The sequence below is a fragment of the Balaenoptera musculus genome, chromosome 6 (assembly GCF_009873245.2).
Source record: "Balaenoptera musculus isolate JJ_BM4_2016_0621 chromosome 6, mBalMus1.pri.v3, whole genome shotgun sequence".
NCBI classification, from domain to species: Eukaryota; Metazoa; Chordata; class Mammalia; order Artiodactyla; family Balaenopteridae; genus Balaenoptera; species Balaenoptera musculus.
Window position 1 is genome coordinate 9,938,520 of NC_045790.1, and position 21,012 is coordinate 9,959,531.

The window sequence follows — 21,012 nt, forward strand, 5'->3', positions numbered from 1 at the left end:
ACTTCCTGCAACACTCTGGTAACCACATTAGCTATATTCCAAAAGCACCATGGTACTGATTGTTATTCAGCTTGTTGCCAGCTATGATTTCTATGTGACCCCCCCCTTAATTTTGTCGTCAAATCATTTCATTCATCAAAAAACTTTCGCAAGGAGGAAGAGAGGGAGGGAAAAAACTGTTTAGCACTTAAGTGCTCTATTCTCAAGAGGCTTACAAGCTGGTGTGGGAAGCAGACTCATAACCATTACAGTGCGCGGTGAAGTAGAAGACAGGTCAGCTGCTGTAACAGGAGATGGGCCGGGGTGGTGGCGGGTGTTAGAGGGGGACAAGCAGCGACTTCTGAGAAGGGAGGGTTTCTTGAAGGCAGTGCTTCAGCTGAGCCTGGAATGAGCTGCAATGCAGAAAGTGCCACTAAGAAGTTTCCAGTATGTTACCCCAGTGACAGTGCATTTCTGTTGTGTGCCAAACAGTGGACTCTTCACGTTTATTATGTTTACTTTCAACACATCTTCAAGACGTGGGCACAGTCCTTGCCATTTTATGGATAAGAAGTTTAGAATATAACGTGCCCCCCGCCAGTTTAATGGGTGACCCAGGATCTGAACCCACAGAGTCTACTCCAGGGTCCATATCCTTAACCACAGCATTATCCTTCTTAACCACATTTTTGCAAATATGGTGGAATCTTCGATTTCAGTGACAATAGTATCAACCGCTAACATTGACCACTTCGGCTTACCTTGTTAAGTCCAAGCCAGAACTAGCACGAACAGAACCTAAGTTAGACATGTTATCTCTGTGTTTAGTACCACGCCCATTTCGACAGCCTCATGCAACTTCAAGTCTCTCTGGCCCCAGCACAAGTTGTAACAAGGAGATGCACGGCTGGAAGAATAGGAGCCTCGCAGCTCCAGCTCCAGACCCAAGTAGGCATCCCCACCCGATACGACGTCATCTTCCCCCCTCACCTGCCGCAAACCTACCGCATCAGTTGTCAACCCTAGTTTCGGAGTAACACTGAACTGCGGGTCCCAGGCATTCTTAGGCTTGTTAGTACAAACCAAACTCCCAACTGCAGAACCCAGGAGAGGAGCACCCTCAACTCAGCTCTTCTCTGCCTTCCATCCTCCTTCCTGTCTCCATCCGTCTTCTCCAAGCCCGTGACTCGGTGCTCGCTCCCTGAGGATGGCGCTGATCCCACAGCTGAGCAGAAGCCAGACATCAAAAGGATTGGACTCTGAGAGTTCAGCACCAACTAGACGCAGGCGCTTTCTGCGACTCCTTGGAAGTCAGCAAATAACCCCCAGACCGACGGGGCCATTCTAAGCCAGCCCTCTCCTCTGGGCTGGGAACACGTACACTTGAGCTCCCCGGCACCACACCACACACGCTGAAAAGTTACCGTGAAAAAGTAAAGGTGGCCAACACGTGCCACATGCCATCCCACATTCCACTCAAACCAGTTCGGTGACACCTACGTCCCTCTCTACGTCATCAAATGACTAATCGCAGAGACGGACGCAGACAAGGCTGCCCGTGTCCATGCACGCTGGCAGCATCAGCTGGGCTCAGGCACGCAGGCTGCTCCAGGACCAAATCACAGCCTGCAGTCGTGCTGGGAGGCGCCCGCTGGCCGAGCACGGGTGGCTCCTGGAAGCAGGCAGGCACCTTCCCTCAGGCCACTCGAGCGTCCTGCAGAGGAAAACCACAAAAGACTTCCAAGCTGCATGAGTTAAAGTCTCCATTTTATTTTTTTTTACAAAAATCCAACGTAAGACCAATTGTGCTCATGACTGGAAAAGGGGTGGGGTGGATGGACATGGCATGAGTATCAGAGAGCGTCCCCCTTCAAACATCAGCACTGCGAACAGGAGCTCCCCGAGCACACACGCAGGCAGGCCGCTCCTGAGGGGACCGCTCCTGGACCACTCCTGCACGCCCAGCGCCCGGGCCCTGGCTTGAGGTGCAGGCCACACAGGCAGAGGACACAGCACAGGTGCAAAAGCCCAGAAAGGCCTGATGAGCACCTTGGGGGCTCCCCCTCATGTGGGGGCCTCTCAAACCGGCCAGCTGGAGAGCAAAGACACGCCAGGCCCTGGGAGCAAAGACGGCAACGGGGGTTCACAGGACAGCCGAGGAAGCCCACGTGCATCTGCAGGGCTGTCCCGTGCTCCAGGTGAGTCAATCAGGTGGCGCAGGTGACATCTGGGCTTCCCAAGGTGACCGATCGGCATCAAAGGCGTTCGAAGCCTGGACCTGGGCCTCTAGCTAATCCGCCTTGCAAAAAGCAGCGGCCATTCTCCAGGAGAACTAACCAAGCCTCCGAAAGCTCTCACCGCCCTCCCTCTCACCACGAGGAGTGTCCTTTACGAACGTGGCCAGTGTCCATCAGAGACTGCTGTCTGGAGTCCTTCAGGCCAGTGTCCTGTTCAGGTCCAAACAGTGCCACCCTCGTCTGTGCTCGGACATCACCACCCCCCCCCCACAGTGCCCTGTGACGTCATCCACACAGCCTCAGAGTACCAGCGGCTCTGGATCTGCCGCCAGCGCTCAGGGACCCCGCGCTCTGGCTCCAGTGCAGGGGATCCTGACACAGCTCCTTTCTCACCAGGCCCGCTCAGAGGCAGTCTAGGAGTTCCTCACATTAAAAGAGACAAGATAAAAATAGCAGCCACATTTATAGCTCAAAACACCACACTCTTTGGCTTCCCAAAGGGAAGAAGGCTACTGCTAAAAAGAATAAAGTCCAAGGTCAAAGAAGGGGGAGTTAGAAAGTTAGGAAGCAGGGGGTCTGGACCCCTTCGCTGGGCTGCTGAGCAGCAGAGCTCAATTTCCTAGGTAGCTGCCTCAGCAGGGGAACCACAGGAAGATGCCAGTGGGAATGTCCGGAGGACGGAGCCCTGGTCCTGTCCACCGACGGGGAGAGTCCCTTAGGTCAAGCGGCCCTACAGGTGGGTGTTACCCACAGGACAGAGCCCGGCTTCAAAATGATACTTGAAGAGAACCCATCTGGGGCAGGCAGGTCAGAAGAGGATGTGCCCCCTGGACACAGGAGCACAGGACGTCAAGGTCAGGGGAAGACGGAGCTGGCTTAAGGCATGTACGTGCCCAGGACAAAGCTGAGCCTTTTTTCAGTCAGTTGTGGGGAACCTCCTAGATTCGACTTCACTGGAGGAAAGTGGGGACCAGAAATACGGTAGAGGCCACGGGCTAAATCCCTGCCAACAGCCACTAACGCCCTCTTTGGTTCCCCTACTGCTGCCACCACCAAAAAAAAAAAAAAAAAAAAAAATTAGCTTACTTCTATTTCAGCCCAGGAAATAGAAATTTAAACCCAGAGTGGAACGTGGTAATGTGGGGTGTGAATCCCTATTAAATTGCAGGCTGGATTTGAGCTTAACTTAACAAATCCAATCCTCCCAACATTCTGACACATACCAAACCTCAGGGGGGTCCCGGAACCAACCCGGCATGAGGGATCCAATAACTATAGGATGTGGGTCCAGACAGGGGTCGGGGAAGGTGAATTTCACCAAGGAATTATCCCAAGGCAGGTGCCTTGCTGTGACTCCCCGGCCAGCCGGGTGGGGATCAAAGGATACTCGCTTGCTCTGCGGCAGAGAGAGTAGGCCGACCTGCAACCACTCAGACCACACCTGAAGTGCAGCCCACCAGGCTTCTGTTCTCGTACGTGAGAGAACCTGCAGGAAAGTCTGTAGCCAAAGCACAACATGTCTTTCAAAGGAGGGTCGAACAAAAGGAGCCATTTGGGGGTCTGTCTGCAGGTCTCGGTCCTTCCTCAGTCTTCTCCCTCGAACAGGGGGTAGGGAGAGAGCTGGACCGAGTACCCAGACAGCACGACCCAGCGGGGAGCCCTCAAACCCGCCAAGTCCTGCGCGGGGAGGCTCCACTGCCCCCAAAGGCGCAGATCCCCCCACCTCGAGCTACAGCGCCCTGGCTGGCAACAGGTCTTATCTGGGGCAAGGCCCTGTAACAGGGCCACGCCCAGCCCTTTCCTGTTTCTGCACACAGATAGATGCCCCTGGGGAGGACGGAGATGATCTGTCAAGATGAGCCAGATACCAGAAGGCCAGGATCCATCTCCAGCAAAATACAGACCACCGCGGTGCGTCCCTCACTTTGTGAGACGGGCAGAAATGCCAAACTCCCCTCAAATATATATATATATGTATATGTGTGTGAGTGTGCGTATATACATATACACGCACATGTATGTACACACACACGTATGTGTATATATATACACATGGATATAAATAAACCTCGAATGGCAAATCTGAAACTTTCTTTTTAAATAATAATAGTAGTTGTTAGTGAATTAAAAACCACAAACCAGCTGCCCTGGGCTTCTGAACTGCGTGAGTGGCTCTCCAGAGTCCCTGTGGCCCTCAGTGTAAGCTATCACCAGTGCCCTGTGTAGGGAGCCCTGGTGTCCTGGGACCAGGGCTCCGGCCAGTGTGGCTGATTTCAAGAGCAAGGCAGCTCTGTCCCTGCCACTCTCCCTGCCGGCTCTCCCAGCAGAGGGTCTGGGCCACCCGCCCGGCGGGCATCCCTGAGGTCCTTCCGTGTCTAGGGGCCTCAGGAGCTGCCTCCCTCACTCTGCTCATCCTCTCCCGTACGCGCAACGCCCCTAGATGAACTTGAAGCACTTGGTCTTGTCGTGGGGCAGGCGGGTCTTGAAGAGCACAGAGTCCACGCGGAACTGTGTGTACAGCAGGGGCATATAGCCGTACACCTTGACAAAGAAGTTGATACACTTGTGCCGCTCGTGAAAGTGGGAATCGTCGTGTGACAGGGCCTGAGGGCATCCTGGGCATCGGAAAGTCCACCGTGACGTCACCTGGGAGCGGGGAAGAAAGAGCACAGAGTGAGAACCACGGGTGCTGAGACAGAGACCCTGGAGCTTACCCAACCGATGCCTCCTTTCCCACAGTGACGACGCCGAGTTGATGGCTACACTCACTCCCAGAGCAAGTCGGGAGCCAGAGCCCAGGGCTCTCTTCCTGCCACGGATGGATCTACATTATTATCAAGGACACGCTTTCCAAACAAACGGCCTATACGTAACCGATATCAAAAGCCTTGAGGTGTTCAGTGGTGCTTATCTCAGTAACACTACTTCTACTATTTACCTTGGTTGCACAGCAAGATGTAGGTATAAAGTTGTTCATTTCATCAGTGCTTTTAATAGCAAACTACTGGAAAACTACCCATCAAAAGGGGATAGATAAATAATTATAAAATACTACATGTCCATTAAAAAAGATGCTTAAGAAAGTTATATTTAAAGACATGGAAAAGTGGTCATATTATATAGTTTAGTGGTTATTATTATGATGAAATTCCAAGCAATTAGAAAAGTATGAAGAATAATACAACAGCTTCACTATCAACAACATGGCAGATTAAATAACATAAAACCCCCTGAGCACAGAATCCCTGAAAAGGCAGGATGAAATACAGAAACCATCTCTTTAAATATATTGGCTGAGCTTATAATGAAAGAAATGAAGTCCTCAGAAGCCAAAGTAATGAAAAGGCCTGAATCCAGCAAGACAGCCACGAGCTCAGGTTTTCATGAGGCTGGAGCGCCCACAGTCAGGAAATCAGATTGGAGACTTTTTGAAACCCTGGGACCCAGTGGAAGGCCACAAGGGCAGGAGGCAGCCCTGCAGAGAGAGGTGGTGAAGCAACATTTCCTTCTCAGTCTGAGCTCTAAGTGGAGGAGGAAAAATCCCCTCTGAGAAACTGATAACCACAAGCCGGCCCTCACACAGCTGAGGCTGAATTTATGCCACCTGTGTGTCCTGAAAAGCCCCAACATGCTAATTTAGCTTAAATAGGTCTCAAGTAGGTAGTGAGCCAAGGCACATAGAAGAAGCAAGTACAAATCCTCTCAGATTCAGGCCTCAAAGAAGTGCTGTAAGTAAAACCCCAAAGAATATGACCTCACAATCGAAAATCACAAAAAAGGGGATGAGTCACATGAAGGAGACTCTGCAGAAAGAAACAATAGAACCAGACCCCAAAACACTGCAAAACAGCAGAAATACCAGATAGGGATGGTAACAATAAATGTGTATCATACATACAATAAAATTTTGAAAGATTACTCAAGGTTTGATGGAAGAAACAAGGGACTATCAAAAAAAATCCTTGTGGATATGAAAAAGAACCAAATAGGGACTTCCTTGGCAGCCCAGTGGTTAAGACTCTGCACTTCCCATGCAAGAGGCACGGGTTCAATCCCTGGTCGGGGAACTAAGATCCCATATGCCGCATGGCACTGCTAAAAAAAAAAATTAAAAAGAAAAGAAAGAACCAAATAGGACAATAGAATTGAAAAGTATATTAATCTTCTTGTGCTCATCACCTCACGATGGTTTGTAACAAATCGTTATGTTGTACACCTTAAACTTATACAGTGCTGCGTGTCAATTACATCTCAATAAAACTGGGGAGGGGGAAGTATATTGAATTAAATCAGATACTCAATGGATGGGTGAAGAGAAAATGAGTGACGAAAAGTATACTAAAATTATTACCCAGAATGGAAAATATTGAAAAAAAGCTTTAAAGAAATATGAAAGCAAGATTAAGAGACATGGAAAGAGATACTGTATGATTCCATTTATATGAAGTTCAAAACTGATCCTGGAGCAGAAGACAGCCATCATTCTGGCAGCTGAGCACTCCTTCCCGCTCTGAGCCTCGCCCCAGCCTCCGGGGCCCAGCACACGCTCTGCCCTGCCCGCCCCCTGCTGCAGGCGCTCAGCCCCCGGCAGAGAGCCTCCGCCCCCGGGGTTTCCGCTCCGTTGCTCCAGGCTGGGAGGATTAGGCCGGGGAAGTGAGGGCAGATGCGGAAAGCAGGGAGGAAGTGCAGAGACGGGGCCAGGGCAGCAGAGCGCAGCAGAGACTACGGCAGAGCACGCCCCACCCCGACACCCTCCCCTGTCTCCTTCCGTGCCGGGCACTAAATGGCGCTTTGGAATCTTTTACCTGTTGTGCCCAGTTCTGCTCGAGCCCACCTGAGGAACATGTTTTGTATTTATCCTTGTTTACCAAAGACCAAACACCAGCTTGGAGGCAGTCTCGCTCCCCTACCTCTCCAGCTAGTGAGAATTTGCCCGTAGTCTGGTCTAGGCTTTTTATGTGTCTCAGCCACAGAGGAACTAAACCTCTGAGCTCTCCCTGGTCCAGCGATCCCTGCCAGGTGTAGGGTCTTTGTTGGGGGGCGCTCCTCTTCTAACGGCTCATCGGGGAGCAGGTGTAACTTGTCTGGCCTCATTCCACGTGTGTCGCCTGTGCCCTGGGCGTGGACCAGTTATGCAGTCAGCAGGGAGATCCTCGAGCTCCAGCCAGCCTTTCCGCCCCAGAGAATCATGGAATGTGTTCCAAGAATATGGGGACTAAGACTTCCCAACCCCAGGCTTGAGGGCACAGCTTTCTCTCATATGGCTTTGTGTTGTATTCTATGTTATTTTGCTACCTGATCATTCTAGTTTAAAAAAAAAAAAAAAAAAAAAGACTCAGCAAAAATTAAGGAAATCTGAATAAAGGATAAACCCTGGTAATATAAAATGTATCAATATGGATTCATTAATCGGGACAAATGTACCATACTAACGTAAGATGTTAATAATAGGGGAAAACTATACGGGGGTATATGGGAATTCTGCACTGTCGTCGTACCTTCTATTTTAATATAAAGAGTTTGTTTTAAAGGTAAGCCATAGTGTTTAGCAATGCATACTTAGGTGATCAAAGTGTAAAGAAAAACAACAATGAAGTGGATACCATTAAAGACATGACAGTAACTGTATTCATCTCCTAGGGCTGCTGTAACAAACTACCACAAATTCAGTGACTTAAAAAACCAGAAATTTACTCTCTCACAGCTCTGGAGGCTGGAAATCTGAAATCAAGGTGTCGGCCGGGCATCCTCTCTCTGAAGGCTGTAGGGAACCACCTGTTCCATGCCCTTCCCTTAGTGCCTGGCCCTGCCGCAGTCCTCGGCCTTCCCTGGCTTGTAGACAATGCTCCATCATCACACAGCACTCTCCCCTCAAGTGTCTGTGCCTCTGGGTCTCTTCTTACAAGGATATCAGTCATAATGGACTGAGGGCCCACTGTACTCTACTATGACTTCATCTCAACTTGATTATATCTGCAAAGACCCTATTGCCAAATAAAGTCACATTCACACATTAACAGGGGTTAGGATTTAAACATATCTTTTGGCGGGTCACAATAAACAGCCTGCCCTCTGGCCTCAAAAATTTTGTCCTTCCTCTATGCAAAATACATTCATCCCAGCGTCTCTTAAAACTCTTAACCCATTCCAGCCAGGATCAACACTAAGTCCAAAATCTCATCCAAATACAATCAACTCAGAAAGTCCCAAATCTCTTCTCAATCGTCTAAATTGGATATGGTTAAGACTCTGGATACGGTCCATCCTGGGATAAAATTCCTGTCTATCTGTGGACATGTGAAACCTAGAGGACAATTATCTGTCTCAAAAATGCAATGGTGGGACAGGCATAAGATAGACATTCCATTTCAAAAGAGAGAGACAGGAAAGAAAAAGAGGCCATGCATCCCGAACAAGTCCAAACCCCAGCAGGGCAAGTCCCATTAGGTTTCCAGGCACGAGAGCAACCCTCTCTGTCCTCCTGACTGGGGGGGCAGCAGCCCTCAGGAGGCGGCCCCGCCCTCCGGAGCCAAGGGGGTGTGGTCCTGCCTCTGGGCCCTTAGCGACCGCAGCAGCCCCACCAGCCTCTGAGCCATTCTTCCCATCACCGGAAGCGAGCAACACATTCTCAGCCAACTAGCTCTACCAGCCCACTTCCTGCTGGTAGAATCCCAGGAGTTCCTTCCTTCAGTTCGCCCTGTCTCTGTCCCCTTCGGTTCAAGCTCGCAGTGGTCCTGGGTTCTGGAAGCTGGAAGTCAGAAATCGAGGTGTTGGCAGGGCCCTGTGCTGCTCTGTGAGGGGCCCAGGAGGAATCGGTTCTATGCCGTGCTCTCTGGGGTTCCTTGGCTCACACACCACTCGCATCTCTGCCTCACGTCACACTCCCTGTGTGTGCGCCTCTGGGTCTCTCCTCCACCTCTCGTAGCAGGACACCAGCCACACGATTAAGGGCTCACCCTACTCCAGTTTGACTTCATTTCAACTTGACTATGTTTGCAAAGACCCTATTTACAGTTAAGATTACATACACAAGTACTGGGGTTAGGACTCAAACATATCTTTTTTTTTTGCGGGGGGGGGGGGGGGGAGACACAATTCAACCCACAACAGTGATTAAAACTGGGGCTGAGGAAGGAGGTTGAGATTGGGAAGGGGCATGCAGGAGCTTCTGGGGTCCTGACACCCCATGTTTAATGGGTTGTTTTATAATAATTAAGCTGTGTACTTAAATTTTATGCCTTTTTCTATATGAGGATTATATTTTACAACTTAAAAGTTTGAAAAAAATAAAAAATGAAGAAACAAGCAACCTGAAAATTTCTATAATCATTAAAGAAACTGAATCTATAGTTTAGTACCCTCCCACAAAAGACATGCAAAGCCCCAAAAGATGTCAAAGGTTGAGTTCCACCAAGCCTCCTAGAAAACACAATCCCAATTGTGCACAAACTCTTCCATAAAATAGAAAAAAAGGGGAACTTGCCCCAAACTCATATAATGAGACTAATTACAATTTTCGTACCAAAACCAGAAATAAATAATACCAGAAAGGAACTTCCCTGGTGGCGCAGTGGTTAAGAATTCGCCTGCCAATGCAGGGGACACAGGTTTGATCCCTGGTCCGGGAAGATCCCACATGCCACAGAGCAATGAAGCCCGTGCACCACAACTACTGAGCCTGTGCTCTAGAGGCCACGAGCCACAACTACTGAGCCCGTGTGCCACAACTACTGAAGCTCGTGCACCTAGAGACCATGCTCCACAACAAGAGAAGCAACCACAATGAGAAGCCCGCGCACCGCAATGAAGAGTAGCCCCCGCTCACCGCAACTAGGGAAAGCCCGCGCACAGCAACGAAGACCCAATGCAATCAAAAATAAATAAATAAATAAATTTAAAAAAATAATAATAATACTAGAAAGGAAAATCATAGGCTCACTTACTCATGAACACAAATTCAAGTAATCCAAACAAAATACTGGAAAACCAAATCCAGAAAATTATTTATAAAAAGAACTGTGACCAAATGTGTTTATCCAAAGAAAGCATGAATGTCAACACAAGAGATTAAAGATAAAACACATGACTGTATCAATGGATAATAGGAAATGCACTCAATAACATTAAAGAATCATTCATAATAAAGATCCTTAGCTAATAAGGAATAGGAAGAAACTTCAATAAGCTAAAATGTAAAGCAAGCATCACACCTAATAGCACACTATCTGAAGCATCCCTTTAAAATCAGGAATAAAACCAAGATGCCCATCATCACCATTTCTATTCAATACTGTACTAGAGGTCCTGGCTACGATAAAAAATAAAATAAAATGGCTTATGAGGATTGGAAAGGAAAAAACAAAACAGTTCTTTGCATGAGAGATATATGACGGTCAACACAGAAAACCCATATCAATCAACAAAAATTTTTAAATGGAGTTTCAGCAAGTTTCCTAGATATAAGAAACAAATAGTTCTATAACAATGAAAGAAAATGTAACTTTTGGAAAATACCATTTAAAATATCAACAAAATATACAGAATACCTAGAAATAAGTCTAACAAAAGATGTTCAGAGACCTCTATTGTAAAATTATTGTGGAACTTTATAACCTGGGGATTATATATAATATTCGATAATTTTAAAAAGATATCAATTTTTCCCATTTCACCTACAGATTCAATTCCTATCAAAATCCCAACTCTGTGTGTGTCTGTGTCTGTCTTGACAAGCTAATGATTCCAAAATTTATGTGGGAGGAGAAAGGGCCAAGAATAGGCAAGACACTCTTGAAATACAGGATTAAGTTAGAGGGGATTTGTCTTAGCAGAGACAAAAAAATAATTCTAAAGATATGACAATTAATGTGATTTTGGCACATGAACAAACTGGACCAACAGACCAGAATAAAAGAATCCTTAAATAGATCCATGTACACACAGACATTTGAACAATGACAGACCAGCACTGCAGATCACTGGGTATGGATGAACTAAGTGTGCAATGAAAACTGCTTAGGAGACAAAAATGAAATTGGGACCCTATCTCACATTATACACAAAAATCACTTCCACAAGGATTAATGATTTAAATACAACAGGGCAAAACCTAGAACTTTTAGAAGAGTATGGGGGAGAGCATCTGTAAGACTTTGGGACAATGAACATGAATAAACTATAGTTACAAGCATCAACACTGACTAAGCGCACAGATTGAGTTTTTTAAAAGCTAAATGCAGAGGAATGCTTATAGTTTGACTTCACTTACATAAAGTTTAAAAGTGCCAATCATTTAGCGATGAATACGCATATGATAAAAGCATTTTTTTTAAGGGAGGAGGGGAAGGGGATTTTTAAAACAAAACTCAGGATAGCAATTATCTATGGAAGGAAGAAGCAGGCTGGGATTATGTCGGTACATATACAATAGATGGGTATTTAAAATGTTACACCTTATTTTCAGTATCATTTTTATTCCATGGGTATTTGTTTAAAGACGGTATGTATTTAAAGAATCATATATGACTATATATGTATGAAACACATGCTACTAGTTTAAAATACACAAATGAAATGCTATGCTTAAAAAAGGGGAAGAATATAACAAACAAGCAAACCCACCAGTTGTGTCAAATATTGACACTTTGCCCTATTTGTTTCAGATTACATATATATTTTTCTTCCTTTTTTTTTTTTAAGAAACAAAACAATACAAATAGAGTTAGTCCTTGTGCCACCCTCCCTCCTTCCTTTCCTCTCCTGCTAGGTCATGGGGAACATGACCTTTAATTATACTTGATAAAATCAAACTTTCTTCAAAACAGATATCCCAATGTATACACCCACCAGCTCTGTATAGTATCTGCAATTTTAACACATCCTTACTAACACCTGGTACTATCACTTTCATTTTTGCCCATTTGATGTGTATAAACTACACCCCATTGTTTTAACTTACATTTCCCTGATTATTACAGAAGTTGAGCATGTTTATTAGTCATCTAGTCATTAGTCATCTAGGTTTCTACTTCATTGAAGTACTTTTCTACAAACTAAATGAATCCATTGAGTAGTCTTTTTTTCTCATTTGGAAATTTTTTCTGTGAGTATTAATTCTTTGTCATTTATCAGCATTGTAAATGTCCCAGTCTGTGGACATAGAGGTTTGCTGAACAAAGGTTTGAATTTTAATATATTCAAACCAATCAATCTTTTCCTCTATATTTTGCACTTTTCATCTCTCTTGGTCTATGATCACAAAAATACTTCTGTACTTTTTGTTAGAAGTTTTAAAGCTTGCATTCACATTTGGTTGATTAACCCATCTGGAATTTACTTTGTGTATGGTATGATGACATGTATTTCTGTTTCATACAGAAAACCAATTATCCCAGCATTCATTTGTAGATGCCACCTTTATCATGTAGCAAGTTTCCGCACAGGCGTGGGTCTGTGTCTGGGCTCTGCTTTGTACCACCGATTTATCTGTCAACCCCTGTGCCAATATCACCTTGTCCTAGTTATGTATTTTATTACCATGTCATGATTTCTGACAAGGCAAATCCACATCTTCTTCACTGGTGTCTTGGCTATTCTGGTACTTTGCCTTTTGATACAAGTTTGAGGATCTGTGTGTCAAGTTTCACTCCAAGCCAAATTAAACCAAATAAAGTACCCTAATAGGATTCTGATTAGAGTTACACTGACATTTTAGATTCGGGGAGAACTGCTATCCTGATGATATGAATGTGGATGTGGTCTCTATCTCCATTTGTTTAGTGGGTAACCTTATCTTACTACTGACTTCATTGGGGATCTTCTAAACTTTCACGATTCAGCGTGATGTTTGCTGTAGTATTCAGGTTTTCAATAAATTCTGGAAATTCTCATATTTTTCAAGACTGCCCCTCCCACTTTCTCTCTACTCTTCCCTTCCTGGTTTTATGTTACACCTTCTCCTTACAACCTCCATGTCTCTCTCTCTTTAATTTATTTATTTATTTATTTATTTTTGGCTGTGTTGGGTGTTCATTGCTGCTCTAGTTGCGGTGAGCAGGGGCTACTCTTCGTTGCGGTGCGCGAGCTTCTCATTGCAGTGGCTTCTCTCGTTGCAGAGCACAGGCTCTAGGCGCGCGGGCTTCAGTAGTTGTGGCATGTGGGCTCTAGAGCGCAGGCTCAGTAGTTGTGGTGCATGGGCTTAGTTGCTCCATGGCATGTGGGATCTTTCCAGACCAGGGCTCGAACCCGTGTCCCCTGCATTGGCAGGCAGATTCTTAACCACTGTGCCACCAGGGAAGCCCCTCCATGTCTCTTAACCTTTCTTATTTTCCATCTCTTTATATCTTATATCTCTGTAATACTTTCTTGGAAATTTCTTCACATTTATCTTATAGGTCATTAATTTTGTCTTCAGCTAAGTCTTATCTTTTTATCCCATTCACAGAGATTTTCATTTTAATAACTATAATTTTCATTTCCAGTAGTTCTATTTAGGTCTTTCAAACCTGTTTGTTCTGTTTTCTTTCTGAATATGTCTGTCTTTTCCTGAATAATTTTACAATTATTATTACTATTATAAATTGAGAAAAAAATTAAAATTGAACGGCCCATCCAGTTAATTATAGCTGAAGAATAATCATCACATACAGCCAATATCAGCCATCAGAAGCCAGGTCTCTAGAGTTGAAACTGAGGAGTGACCATGATCACAGGCCAGGCTCCAAGGGACACACCTCAGAGACAAAACTCTGAGGGAGTCACAACCCCCAGAGGTCCCTTCACAGGACCCCACCGGTCCCCTTCCTTCACCCTCCCACCCATCGGCAGTTCTCTAGAGCCCTTCCAGTTTACAATGAGTCACTTACTACTATTCCCACCAGCTTTCACTGAAGCAGGAGACAGATGTCAAGGACTTAGAGAAGGATATAATCAAACAGCATCTATGTCCAGTATTCTACTTTGTTCTCCCCGTACCTAAAAATCTTCCTCCTCATCTCAGATGCCAGCATTTAATCTCAGGGGGAATAACCCCTTAACCTGCAAATGACTCCACTTTGGCACAAAAAAGTTATTTTATACTGTTGTTTTCACTGAAGCAGTGGTTTCCAAATAAACGTTTTTAATCATGTAACCCATCAGTAAAAAATTTTGAGATTGCAACCCCAGTGTATTTATTTTAAAAATATATATATATATAATATTTATATATTACATAATAAAACATACAAAAAATTAAGAGGAATAAAGTAACAACTATAAGCTGAAGCTTGAATATTTACTTAAGCAATACCACGGACTATATTTTACACGGGAACATTCCAGGTAATTTTAGTCTAAGAGAAGTTATGCTTAGTAACAGTAAGGAAAATCATTAATAGATGTTGAGAACTTACTCAACATTAATATTAAGATGCTTACCTATGCGTCCTCTCTCTACTTCCTTATCCCCTAAGCCAGCCATCTGTCTTCTCAATGCTTTATGAGTTTTTAATCCTTTATTCTGAATGAAGCCTATTTACATTCTAGATCTTTCTCCTCCTCAAAAAGATAACAGTACATTATTCAAAGCAATAATATGAAATTAACTCCCTGTTTATTTAGTCAATATTGTTAAGATATTAACATTATTGAAAGAATACTGGTATCATATAAAACAGTCATGCCTTCCTAATTATAACAAGGGAGGGGACAGTGACAATTTGACGTATTTAAAGCAAAAAAAAATTACTATTTTATAACATAAAATAGTACATATACCTGATAAAATTAGGTAAGTTAACGAAAATATTTAGCTTAACTGGTTCTATAATATGAAGTAAATAACTGGCCTCAGAATTTGAGGGAATTAACTCAGAATTTGAAGACAGGCTCAACTTATTGAGCCTTTGATTTTAAAAAGTCATCCTAATCTTGAACTGTTCTTATATTTCCATAAGATCAAGAAAATGCAGAGGCTACTTACTTCTCAAGTTTTCACTTGGGAAGAATTATGTATACCATGTGCAAATTATTTCCATCTCACTCTCTACACTGAAGAGATGTTTAATGAAACACTGGCCTAATAATATAACAAACACGCTTCCATGAAGATGAAAAATACACCATGTCTGTGAGTGCTTCAAGTGACTGATGATATTATTAGGTACCTAATCCCTCATATACTTTAAATTCTCATGGATAATGTTTTCTGATCTACTAGGGAGGTATAAATAGAAAGCATACATCTTGGCTGGAGTCCAGTCCCTGGCTACACAAGAAAGGATAAGTAAAGAATAGAAAATTGCACTAGTCATTAATTTCTAAGACCCTTGCCTCCCTACCTTAAAGTTTACAAAGAAGTGTGCTTTTCATTGTTTAATATCAGATCTATCACTGTACCTGGAAAACATGCTATTTTTATATAAAAAATACTATCATCATTCACAGTTTTAAAAAACACACACACAATCTGGTGCATCATTTTGCTAATTATTCTTCTTTTGTGAGGCTTTAGCAGAAGGCTAAGGAGTCAAAGAAACCATGGGGTAATTCAGGAGTTAAGTTATAACCCTGAGCCACACTAGTGGTTACTCAGTCTAGAACTTACTTTCAAAATCTAAGAAGAATGAAATATGCACCCAATTATTATTTACTCATTGGACTAATGATATCCATGAAGGTAAACTTATTATTTTATAAAATTAAATAATACACCTTTTTGACAATAACCTAAGGATACCAGGTGTGAATCCATAGCATAAACACTGACAGAGCCTAGTCATAAATACTATTAATTTGAATGGACAGATTCTCTAGTATTAATTGTTACAAGGCCTTTACCAGGCCTACCCTAACCCTCACCAGGGGACCTTTCACTTGTCTGAATCTGCAGTAATGACAGAGAGGGTGATGGAACTGGTCTTTCTGTGCACTGAGTATGAAATTGGTTATATTATGGTCAAATCTATTCACCAACTCAAAGACAAAAAACAGAACTCAAACATCTAGAATTTTGAGGGTACTTTTGTTTTTGTGTAAATACCTTATAAAGTACTTATGTGCCAGGCACTATTCTTAGAGCTTTACACACCTTAATTGAGAAATTCTTAAACTGTGTGTGCCATGGACACCGCTGCCACTCTGGTTTGGCAATCTGGTGAAGCCTGTGCACTCCTCAAATGCTTTTAAATGCATAAAATACGTGAGATTACAAAGGAAACAAGTTATACTGAAATATAGAAATATGTGCTCTCTTTTATTATTTTATCTTATTAAGTAACAAGATCTAGGGTAAAGTTAATAACTACCGTAATTTCAAAGCAGTGATGAACATAAACAATACTTCGAGATGTGGCAACAAATGTAACGTGATATGAAAATACCTGTGAGCTCTGCTGGTGACAGATCACAGTTACTGCAAATACTCTTATGAATTATAGCCTGTTTCATAACTGATAAAAAGGATAAACTCCAGTTCGAGATTAGTGAAAATTAAAGATGCAACATTTTTCCCATTCAAGTTCCAAACCCTCTGATTTCTATCCACTTACGCCTACGAAGTGAAGAGCCGCTGTTATGAACAGCTCATTTAACCCTAAGATGATCCTCTTTAGTTGGTGGCGTCATCGTCCCCGTTTTATGGATGAGGACTCTGAGGTATGGGTGAGTTACCCACCGCACAACTACAAAGTAAGTGAATTAAGTACACGTGTGCCCCCAGTCCCGTAAGTGGGCGGACCTCACCTTGATGGGGGGTTTCCGAGTGATGTGGGAGACGAGGAAGTTCATGGCGATGTCCTCACAGTTGATGTATTCGTCCACCATGTCTCGGATGGCCTGGGGCATCACGTAAGAATACAGGTAGGCATAATACTGTCAGGGGCAGAAACAGAATCACATACTTTGTCAGAGGCCACAGTTCTTTAGCTTTCAGCAAAAATATGCTCGGAAGGAAGGGTGTTGTGGTGGGAGGTGGGGTATGGCAATCACCGAGAAGCACCACTGGCATTTAGGGAGTCGGGTCCAGGGACGCTAAACACCCTGCAAGGCAGGCCTTCTGCAGTGAAGAATTAGCCCGTCCAAACTGCCCTTATCCCCCACTTTGAGAATCAAAACGTCGTGTAATCTCCTTGGTACCCCAGTGATTCTGCAACAATCTAAAGATTTATCACATTAGGTGGGACACTAGTTGAACCGTGTTCTCTCTGACAAAGGCAAGAAGGGACACGCAAGGGGGAAAGCCTGGTTATCTTCTCAGACCTCAGTAAGTCACTGAGCCATGAGACGTCCGATCCCTCCGTGCCCCACTTCTCACTATTGGCACCGGCTACCCCCTGCTCCAAGCCACCATCACCTCTGGCCCGCATTATTCATACAGTCCCCTAAATAGCCTCCCCGCTGCCATACTTTCCTCCCTACAGTCCATCCTCAGCACAGCAGAGCAATCGTGTTAAAACACAAGTCCAACTGAGCTCATCTCTCCTTTACTCCAAACCCCTCAATGGCTTCTCATCTCACTCAGAGTAAAAGCCTAAGTTCTGAAAATGCCCTGCAAGGCCCACAGAATGGTCTGCGCTAGCTCAAACCTGCCAGTGAATGTCGACTGCTAAATTTTCAGAGGTTTTGTGAGACTATTTAAGAATTCTGTGAGCTTGTTATGAAAAGTAGCCATTATTAAAAATATAATTACATATACTTAAAATGAAGTTATACTAAATGTTATATTAAAAGCCAATAAATACCTAAAGCTCATCACTTCTTAATTAACTAATTAATACATTTTACAATTACTTATTACATTTACTGTCATCTTTTTTTTGTTTTTTAATTGTTTGGTCATGCCTCATGGCATGCGGGATCCTAGTTCCCTAACCAGGGATCAAACCCGTGCCCCCTGCAGTCGAAGTGCAGTGTCTTAACCACTGTACCGCCAGGGATGTCCCACATTAACTGTCATCTTGAGGCTGTTTATGTCTATCATATCCGTATGGTGAAAATACTATATCACTGGCATGGACCTGCCCATCTCTTCCAAACACCATGTTCATTGACTCATACTGATAACTTGAACTCAGCCATGGTAAGAATATTTACACCACAGAAATGGGCAAATGCCGTGAAACAGAGCAAATGTTAATGGTGATGTGTTGCAACATGCTGACGATGAACAGGTGAGGTGCCTAATAAAAGTGATTTACGTATCTTACCACCTTAAATAGTAGAATCTATATAGCGAAATAATCATAAAATTTTTGTACCACAAAGTGTTTTGCTGGTTATCTTGTGGCAAAGTACTTAAGAGATGGTGAACTTAAAAGATGAATTACACATTTTTCTTTTACAAAAAGACAGGTAATTAAAGTCTGTGTACCCTTTAAATGGTCAGTGATTGTCATCAGTATGCTAATGAGAATATTTATTCATTGAATACAATCCATATCTTTATCAAGGGAAACGTGACATCATAAAAGGAAAAAGAAAGAACTGACTTAAAAATATATGGAGAAAGCGTTATGAAAACAAATGTTTAGAAGTATTTCCACTATTATGTGATTTTTTCATGCCAAAAATCATTTTTAAAATATAGAAAAACTTTTGTAACCTGTTTAAAAATCTTCTAAATGAAAAGTTTCAGTGAATTTAGAACCTACTCTAAAATATAAAAATGTAACACCTTCTCATTAGTTTGCTAAAAAAAACTGAACACATTGTAGAAGATGGAAATTCTAGTCCAATTTCAACAAAATGCTACCAAATTGGTGGGTAAGTATCACAACTTAGGAAGCATGGCAATAAGGTATGTCTTCCAGGGGCAGTGATTAAAACCAAGTATCAGAAATATGCTTAATTTTGGATATATATACACTACCAAATGTAAAATAGATAGCTGGTGGGGAAGCAGCCGCATAGCACAGGGAGATCAGTTCGGTGCTTTGTGTCCACCTAGAGGGGTGGGATAGGGAGGGTGGGAGGGAGACGCAAGAGGGAGGGGATGTGGGGATATATGTATACATATAGCTGATTCACTTTGTTATAAAGCAGAAACTAACACAAAACTGTAAAGCAATTATACTCCAATAAAGATGTTAAATTAAAAAAAAAATGCTTAATTTAGAAATAGACCTCTGAGTTGCCATAATGCAGTGTCAAATCAAGATTTTCAAAAATAATAAAGCATATTCAATCATATTGCTTTCACTAAAATTTAAGAATTTAGTGAGAATATTATTTTGAAACTGTTTCATCTTTATCTCAACCTTATAAAAATTTCTATAAGTATAGTAGTACGCATATTATAATTTATAAATAAATATATACATTTGTGAGATACCAAAGCATTTTACTGATAGGCACTTAGGATAAAAAAAAAAACCTTGATTGTTCTAGATTAGGGATGACCAACTTAGCTGCTTTCAAGGGCCAAACAAGGAAGGCAAATAGATAACAAACATGCTAAAGAAATGGGTGTAAGAAAAATACAGGCATGGGACAGATAAGCACACACGTGTCCTCCTCCAGGGAACAGTGGCTACGCAGCTCCAGCCGGCAGGTGCCAGGCAGGAACCCTGCTCCAGTAGGACCTGATCTTCATTTTCATTGAGGTCCAGATCTTTTTGTAAAATTCTCTGATTTTTAAAACCTGGCAGAGTATGGGACGGCACCAGGGGGCTAAATAAACATCTGTAACCACAGAAGGCTTTAGGGCAGCTAATTTTTAAACCTTGCCTTAGATTTTCAAAGAGAAAAAACAACAAACCTAAGTTTTATTAAGTCAATTATTTATTACTTAACAGTAAAGGGATCTGGGACTTCCCTGGCAGTCCAGTGGTTAAGACTCTCTGCTTCCACTGCAGGGGTTGAGGATTCAATCCCTGGTTGGGGAACTAAGAGCAATCAGAGATTTGATAAGGTAGACTTTCCAGAAGACAAGTAAATTCTCACGGTATGAGTATGCACTGCTAAAACTGGGGGCTCTTTCTCAAATGACCAGTGTGAAAATAAATGACTCCTAGTTAGGTGTGGTTTCTCAGCCCGATGCTTTCTAATTCTACTCGCAATCCCCAGCCCAACCAAAGCCCACAAGTTTGGAAAATAATCATGAGAGCCAAGTTCAAGAATGGGATGAGCATATCAGCTTCACACATTAAATTTTAAAAAGAAAAAAAAAGCGAGAGTTTAATGACCTCCTAAGGCTGGTTCAAAATGTTCCTGGTAAGATGACTTTTAAGGTAAAACTGAGGAGACTTGCAAGATGCCACCTCTGAGATGTGAAATATATGAGGGACAAAAGATTTGAAGGTGGGGTAGGGGGAGAGATAATCAGCTTTTTGGGGAAAAGTTCAGTTTGAAGTACCAGAGGGACATACAGGGGATGTCCTGAAAACAATTAAATACACGAGTAAAGCTCTCAAGGAAAGGCCATGGCTGGAATATAAGGACGGAAATCACCAGCTTACGGATGCTGAGAAAAGCCACAAGACATGGAGAGTACAAGAGAACATTTAAGGAAAACACAAAGTAAGAAGAGCACTAGACAGCTATGTATAAAATAATCAACAAGGACCTACTGTATAGCACAGGGAACTCTAACTCAGTATTCTGTAATAACCTATATGGGAAAAGAATCTGAAAAAGAATAGATATATGTATATGTATAACCGAATCACTTTGCTGTACACCTGAAACTAAAACATTGTAAATCAACTTACGCCAATATAAAATAAAAATTAAATTAAAAAAAGAAGAGCACCAGACAGAAGTAGAACCCTGTGATACTTCAACAATTACAGGGAGACAGTGTGCTGGACAGGTCTCCCAG

At 43.1% G+C, this 21,012-nt stretch overlaps 1 protein-coding gene across 4 annotated transcripts in view; it reads right to left on the minus strand.

Moving 5' to 3' along the window:
• Nucleotides 1-1,729: 1,729 nt before the first annotated feature.
• Nucleotides 1,730-21,012, minus strand: part of EXTL3 (exostosin like glycosyltransferase 3) — a 64,910-nt gene continuing 45,627 nt past the window's right edge. For all 4 annotated transcript variants that reach the window (XM_036855504.1, XM_036855503.1, XM_036855506.1 and 1 more), the window contains 2 exons: nucleotides 16,938-17,066; nucleotides 1,730-4,862 (listed from right to left, as the gene is read on the minus strand). In XM_036855504.1, coding sequence (XP_036711399.1) covers nucleotides 4,653-4,862; nucleotides 16,938-17,066 — 339 coding nt within the window. In that variant the 3' untranslated portion in view covers nucleotides 1,730-4,652. The remainder of the gene's footprint in view (nucleotides 4,863-16,937; nucleotides 17,067-21,012) is intronic.